At 43.8% G+C, this 7088-nt stretch overlaps 1 protein-coding gene across 1 annotated transcript; it reads right to left on the bottom strand.

The window, feature by feature from the left end:
* Positions 1-1988: 1988 nt before the first annotated feature.
* On the bottom strand, positions 1989-4333 carry LOC124649215 (probable esterase KAI2). The gene is made up of 2 exons (XM_047188870.1): positions 3902-4333; positions 1989-2699 (listed from the first exon to the last, which is right to left on the bottom strand). Exons 1-2 carry the CDS (start codon positions 4264-4266, stop codon positions 2168-2170), a joined length of 897 nt encoding a protein of 298 aa, XP_047044826.1. The 5' UTR covers positions 4267-4333; the 3' UTR covers positions 1989-2167.
* Between the last annotated feature and the right edge of the window lie 2755 nt (positions 4334-7088).

Below are 7088 nucleotides of genomic sequence, written 5' to 3'. Positions count from 1 at the left end.
AGTGCCAAGATTCTGTTCAACAGATATTACATGTTCTTGTACGATCGGTGGTGATCCAAACAGCTAGAAGATTCGTCGAGGCCAAATGGTACCAGGAGAATCCAGATGTTTGATTTCTCTAATGGACTAACGGTACGTATGCGTACGTGTTGGCGTTACGACGGCATGGGCAGGAAGGGCGAACCTGAGAGGAACGGGAGGCTACGCCGCGAGATCCTTCCGCCCGCCGGAGAGCGGCGGCGAGGGGGAGCCTCAACTTCCAGGCGAGATAGCGCAGCACCATACCGCCAATAACCGGATTGATCAGGATCGGGAGGCAGCTAGAGCTAGGGTTCGATGCTAGGTCCTTTTCTCGGGTATAGATTGCAGTGCTTGGTTTGCCCTTTCAGTCCTCTATTTTTGCTACTACCTCTGTTTCAAGGAATAAGACGTACGCGTATTTTAAGATAAACTTTGACCATAAAAATTGAGCAACAAAATCTTGATTATATTATATGTAATTAAAATTGTTAGATTCGTATTGAAAAGAACTTTTCAATGATACTAATTTCATACAAACAATGTTGATCTATTAGAAGTAATTCTTGGTCAAACAAAAAACACGTAAAATGACACCTTATTCCTTAAAACGAAGGTAGTACTCAGCTTGGGCCTGAAATCGTGAGCCTTGCTGTTTGCCACGAACGAAATACACATAAACTTTATAGACCTTTATATGGGCTCTAAATTTAAAGAATACAAAGAAGCCCTTACTATTTGGGTCGTCCGCCCCAGAAATCGATTAAAGCGCACAAAAACCAGAAAATTATGCGTGTGCCTTGCTACAGGTTGATATTTGTTATAATAAAACCTAGGTTTTCACACTGAAAACCAGTTTATAAAAAATATAAATATGTTTAAAAAATCATACATAGTAGATGTTTATAGGACAAACAAATTTGCATAGAATTATGTATTTATATGACTAGTTTTTGTTTTTTTAATAAAAAGACTAGTTTCTGGTCAATTTTTTTGTATGCATTTGAATACCCCTTTAATTGAAATGGCCCCGGCCATGTGCATGGTTGGGAGGATGAATGATCAACTTACCACTATTACATTTCATTGTTAAGCTATGTTCTCTCCATCCACAAATAAGCTATGTTTATAGGATATTTTCTACCAGACTACTTGGCGGCCTGTTAAGAGATTGGAATATGCTTAGACTGCTTAGCATGTTTCTTATTTTTAGATGGTTGATTTTTATATCGACCCTCGTTGATCTGTGATTGTAACTCTTGAATATTCGTTTTATTAATAAAAGGTTGTGTGCATCAACCGATGCAGAGGCCGGGGATACCCCCATTTCGAAAAAAAAAATCCACAAATAAGTGTATTTTTAGCTATCGTTCTAAGCTAAATATTTTAAATTTTGATCAATTTTATTGGAGAGGTAACAGTACTAATTTCATATTACTTTTGGTATTAAATTTTGTTACTCTTTTCAACAAAATTAGTAAGAGTTTAACTGAACTAACTTAAGATTTTTTTTGAAAATACACTTATTTGATGATGGCGAAAGTATGTGACTGCTTATGACTGTGACTTATAAGGCCGGCCGGCTAGCTGGCACCACTTTAATGTAGCAAAAGATCAGCTTTGGACGAGCAGGCATCGCTGATAGATGACGACAACAGCTTGCCAACTTGCGAGATCATTTTCTCTCGCATGCTCTCACCTCCAATTCAGTCTCCAACTATGTACCCACGAGAAAGATCGAGAGAGAGTGCAGTATTTTGTGACCGACTGTACATGAGAACCCCATCTCAACACACACCAACTAATCAGCTATCTATTGATATTATTGGCATATGCTTCTATTCTTTTTTGATCTAACATGTACACCCACGTAAACAATGGCAAGCCTTATCATAACGATTTTAGCCTCTGTTAGCATCATTGCAGATCCGGCCATCGCACACGTTTAAAAACAAGTAGAGCAAGTTATATACCATGTCCATAAAACGATCTTTTCATTGCAATGTCAAGCTCCAAACATGCAGGGACATACATATTGCAGACAAAGAGTCCTATGCACCAACACAAGCGAACACATGTCAAAAGCAAAACAAAACAAAAAACACAATACACATTCACTTCGGTACTTTGTACATCTTGTATATAGGCTCTATGTCATGACGTCAATGGCGCCACCATCAACCTCCACGTCCGATGCAGGATGCACAGGTGCCCCGACGGCGTCATAGGCACCCTTGTCACGTAAGCAGAGCAGAACGCCGTCAAGAATTTCAGCCACACGAGCTGACGTGACGAGCTGTGGGAAGTGCCCGGTAGACTCGACTATCTCCATGGTTACCCCGGTGCCCGCAGATGCCATCCTCCCCTGCATGTATTCCGCCACGACTGGTGGTGCCGCGAAGTCATGGCGCGCCTGGACAATTCTACACGATGTGGGAACGACATCGAGGGCCTCTCTCTCATCGCCGAGGAAGATCATCCTGGCCACCCCGAGTGCCACATTGGGGTCCATGGCCAGGAAGCTCTGCATGATGTGCTCCTCCACGGCTACCGAGCCAGCTGCATTAGGGACAAAACCCTTTACCCATGCTTGGAAGTTGGACTCCATGGCACCCAACATGGCATGGATGGATGCATCCTTGAATCCTCCAACATACCCTTCATCCTCTGAGTCAATGTACCTAGTTGAATCCAAAATGTCTTCATGTGAGGCATCGGGTTTTTCAAAATCTACCAGCCAATTGAAAAATCAAGGAATAAAAGGTTGAATTCAGATTTTTTTTTCCAAAAAATCACAAATTGACATCATAAAATGGTAGTTGCATAACATCGAAAGTGCAACCATCTTAATTAAAAATGTTTAACTGCACGGAAAAACAAAAAGTATCGACATATTTTAAATAAAAACTAAGAAATAAAACAAATCATGCAACAAGTAAAAGGTTCGAATAAATATGGACACACATTACAATAATAGAATTCTTAGCATCTTATTTTTCAATTAGTGTGTAATAATGTGCAAGTGGGGGCAAACTACAATTCCATGAATTTGGTTATGTTCCATAATATTGTCTAGTCGCCCCCGCTTGTTAAATGAAAAGTTTCGAGTAGTCTATACTACCTCCCTACCAATGAACTAGGTTATTTAAAAAAGTTAAACTATGAAAAGTTTGATCATGCTTATATAATAAATTATTAACCTATACAATATAAAAATCAATATCGTTAAATACATCATGTAATATATTCTCATACGATATCTACATAATATTACACTTGTTAATATTTTATTCTAATAGGTTAAAGTTTATTTAGCTTCACTTTTGAAAAAAAACATCTCTATTTATTGGAACGGTTGGAGTAGAAAATATCTTTTCCTCATGCATGCGCATACCAGGGATAAAAATCCCTCCATTACGGTTCAGGATACGATTCGGATATAAGAACATCCTAACTAACTTTATATTTATTATTTATTTATTCCCAGCAAAAAAAGTAACTTTATTTATGACAACCAAATATGTGTGTGCACGTGCAATTGTGATGGTGGCAGTAGTACTCCTAGATATTTTCGATAGCGTGGCCTCTCAATCGAGCGTAGTTATTGGCCGGCAGGGGATGATCCAGTCATCCAGATATGACGTTTGGCTCCATGGGATCGAGACGAGGTCGATGGATAGATTTCCCGGTGGCATAGGGCGACCGCGACCGACCGACCAGTGCATGTACGATAGCTGAGGAGGACATATACGCAGAGAGATGGTGCCCGCGCGCAGGCAGGTTGACAACCAAAATCAAATTGACAGACGCCGGATGGCGACATGCATCGCCGGCGGTGGAAGATAGTTCGTCATGGTTCATGGCCGGGACGGGACGTACGTACCTTGGGGATGCGCAGAGGAGCACGAGGTGGGCGAAGAGATCCGGCCTCCGTGCGGAGGCGATGCAGCCGACCATGGCCGACATGGAGTGCCCCACGAAGACGGCGCCACGAACCTTCCGCTCGTCCATCAGCGCGATCAGGTCGTCCGCAAACCTGCCGAACGTGTACCTCGCCTCCTCTTCGTCATCGACGCCGGCGCCGGAGGTGAAGTCCCAGTCGAACAGGATCACCTTGTCAGCTTTGGAGATGGAGGGGAGGATCTTGTCCCAGGACGCCTGGGTCACGCCGTAGCCATGAGCCAGCACCACCGTGACGCCCCCATCGCCGACGACCACCTCCCGAGCGTTCGTGCACCACCGCCGCATCCTCGGTTCGTCGGACTGAACTTGAGAAATCAACTTTGGCTCGTGCGTGCGTGCTTTGCGCCGGTGCGAAATGTATGTGCGTGTGAGCAGCTTGAGGCCGTGTGCGTGCACTTATAGGGGCGTGCAGGTCACCACGTCACAATCACCGTTAACCACTTGACTTTTTGCAGGCTGTCCAATGTCAACATGTGTGCAAGTGTGTGTGTAAAATCCGACCGGCAGGCAATCATGTCCGGCCGCCGATCGAACCAACAGAACACGGCACACACAGCGTCCATCCATCCAGAAGGAGGACAAAATGGAGAGAGATTCCGTTGCTTCCGCTGGAAAGTGCGGCCTTGTCGTCTATCCCCTAGCTCCAATGGTGATCATCGGTTGGTGCGAGGTCACTCTCTCCTGCTACATGTCATGGTCACTCGATCGACATGCATCGCGAATCTATCTACTAATCAGGGAATACACCAGAGAGATAATTAAGTGCCGCCGGCCGTGCACTGCTGACGGATTTGGAGTTGTAAACTGATTGATTGATTCACCACAGCGCTTGTGTGTGTAGGTGAGTTGCCGCTTAAATTTCAAAAGCTCGATGTGCCTAGTTAACCAACTGAGAAAGTGACGCCTGATTATCAAGTACAACTAAAGTTGAAAAGTCCCGGGACTAATCTCTAACCAGGGTCACATCACGGCATAATTAATCTTCTTAATGCTACGCCAAGCTACACGTCTGTGCAACACTGCGGCGTTTAGGTTTCCCTGCCTCCCGCCGGCACCATGCCTATCTGCCTTATCTCCCGTGGCCTTAGAGCCATGGAGGTGCGTTGGATACTGATTCTTGTTGGTGGGAGGGCTTCAGTTTTTTTCCTCAATCTGCTTAGAATTTTTGTCCTACTTAGGTAGGTGTGGTGGTGGCGTCTTCCTGATGGAATGAACTGATCCCTGTATGTCTAGCCTCCGTTCCGGTAATGCACCTACTGTCGTCGGAGGACGTGTGGAAATTTGTCTCCAGTAGATCTTGCTGGATTTGGTATGTGTTTCTTCTAATTTACGCTTCTCTTCATCGTAGATGACTGCTTCTCTCATGCGTTCTTTTTGGCTTTACCATGACGACCTTTGGTTTATCTACTAAAACAAGTTCTACTACGATAAGATTTGACCGTCTTAAATGAGGGATGGGCGAGGACGGGGCCGCACCTTCAGCTTGTCCGAGTGCTTGTAGTCATCGCTTGGTGGCCCAAAGACTTTTTTATAAAAAAATTATTACTTTGAGGTTTTGTTGTATTGTTGTTGAGGATTATGAATAGATCGGTGTACTTTTCGAAAAAAAGAGAGTCGATCATATATTGCATTGTGCTATGCCTTAATCGATGTAATTTTGGTTGCATGGAACAACTTAATTATAAGGTGTTCATCTTATTAATTTCCAAGGAAAGATGAATGAGGATATTTAGATGAAATTTGCAAAAACAAAAAAAGGGCTGATGTTGCGTCAAATGAATGTACATGACATATTTAAATTCAAAACTAACATATGATACTATTTTTTTGTCATTTTGCCCTGCACGTATTACAAAGCTCCTTATTTTTATATGCAAAACATGTAAGATCATAAAATTATGAGAAGATCATTTGAATTTAGCTTCTTAATGAGGAAACCGAGCTCTGCCCCAAACCCGACGGGAATGGGGATGGAAAAAAGGTCTCTCAGGTTATTAAATGGGGATGTGGATGAGATGGCTCTCCCCCGTTGCAAGCAGACCCATTGTCATCCCTATGCCCGCGTCATTTAAGGCCATACGCCTGGCCGCAACGACTTTCCAAATCCAGGCAATCTCGTTAAACCTTTCGACGAAAAACTCTTGATAGCGCAATGCGCAGACATGTTCGCATGGAGAGGCCTCTGTGTTGATGTCCTCTTTCTTATTGGTGCACACATACTCCTCACAAAGAGTCTCGGAAGATTGCACCATCACCATATGCTTCTCAATCTTCTCATCCTCCATCCCGTCTCGGGAGGACAAGCCAGAGTACGAGGGAGAGAAGTCCCTGTCGTGGTCCAACAGCGGGAGACAATGCTCCTCATCCCCAACCAAACACACCCGACCAACACGATGCAGCACCAGGGACTATCACACGCGAGAGAGGCGAGCGGTCTTCTTAGTGCGAGCCATACCGAAGTAACCGAACCTAGTGATGTATCTACCATAGAGCTGCTTTGTGCCAAAAGGGAGGCAATGGCTCAATGCGGAGCTTTATATAGCTCTTGGAGACGCGTCTTAGAAAGATCCATTGTCACCAACGCCTAACATTCACCCGAGGAGGCGAACATGCTACACATGTTGAATGGAAATCCAACATGCAACTTGGTGGGAAACACATTACACACGAGTAATGATTCCCGCCTGTTTGAGATGTCACCAATTACACAAATGGGATAAATTTGCCAACCATAGGTAATATATAATGCACACAACTTTAGAAATGGAAAATCGTGCGCGGTAATTTTGAAGTATGCTGGCAGTTTCTTGTTAACTAACTATATTCCATAGTTTACTAACGTTTGTTTTATGCCTTTGTTATGCAAAGCCCGCTTAGCCGCAGGCACATGGTTCGGATTTTTGCGGCGCAAAGGATCTTTCGCACCACACACGAAACCCCATTCTGTACCGGTGATGACTAAAACTGTCATGTGCTTTGTAACCGTTCACATGCTTGTACCTATTAGATCGAGAAAGAAGAAGGATATTGACGCATCAGATCGACAAAGAAAGATGTGCATCCATGAGAGGGGAGTCTCGCGCAGCCACAGAAAGCTGAAGTCTCAC

The sequence above is a fragment of the Lolium rigidum genome, chromosome 4, assembly GCF_022539505.1.
Source record: "Lolium rigidum isolate FL_2022 chromosome 4, APGP_CSIRO_Lrig_0.1, whole genome shotgun sequence".
NCBI lineage: Eukaryota > Viridiplantae > Streptophyta > Magnoliopsida > Poales > Poaceae > Lolium > Lolium rigidum.
Note: the sequence above shows the minus strand (reverse complement) of the source record. Positions and strands in the feature narration are given on the sequence as shown.

Excerpts from the sequence above, each read along its gene's own strand:
- LOC124649215 (XM_047188870.1), bottom strand. The coding sequence starts at position 4,266 with ATGCGGCGGTGGTGCACGAACGCTCGGGAGGTGGTCGTCGGCGATGGG. Across the intron at positions 2,700-3,901 it reads CTCCTCTGCGCATCCCCAAG|GTACATTGACTCAGAGGATG; the intron begins GTACGTACGTCC and ends GGATTCAACTAG.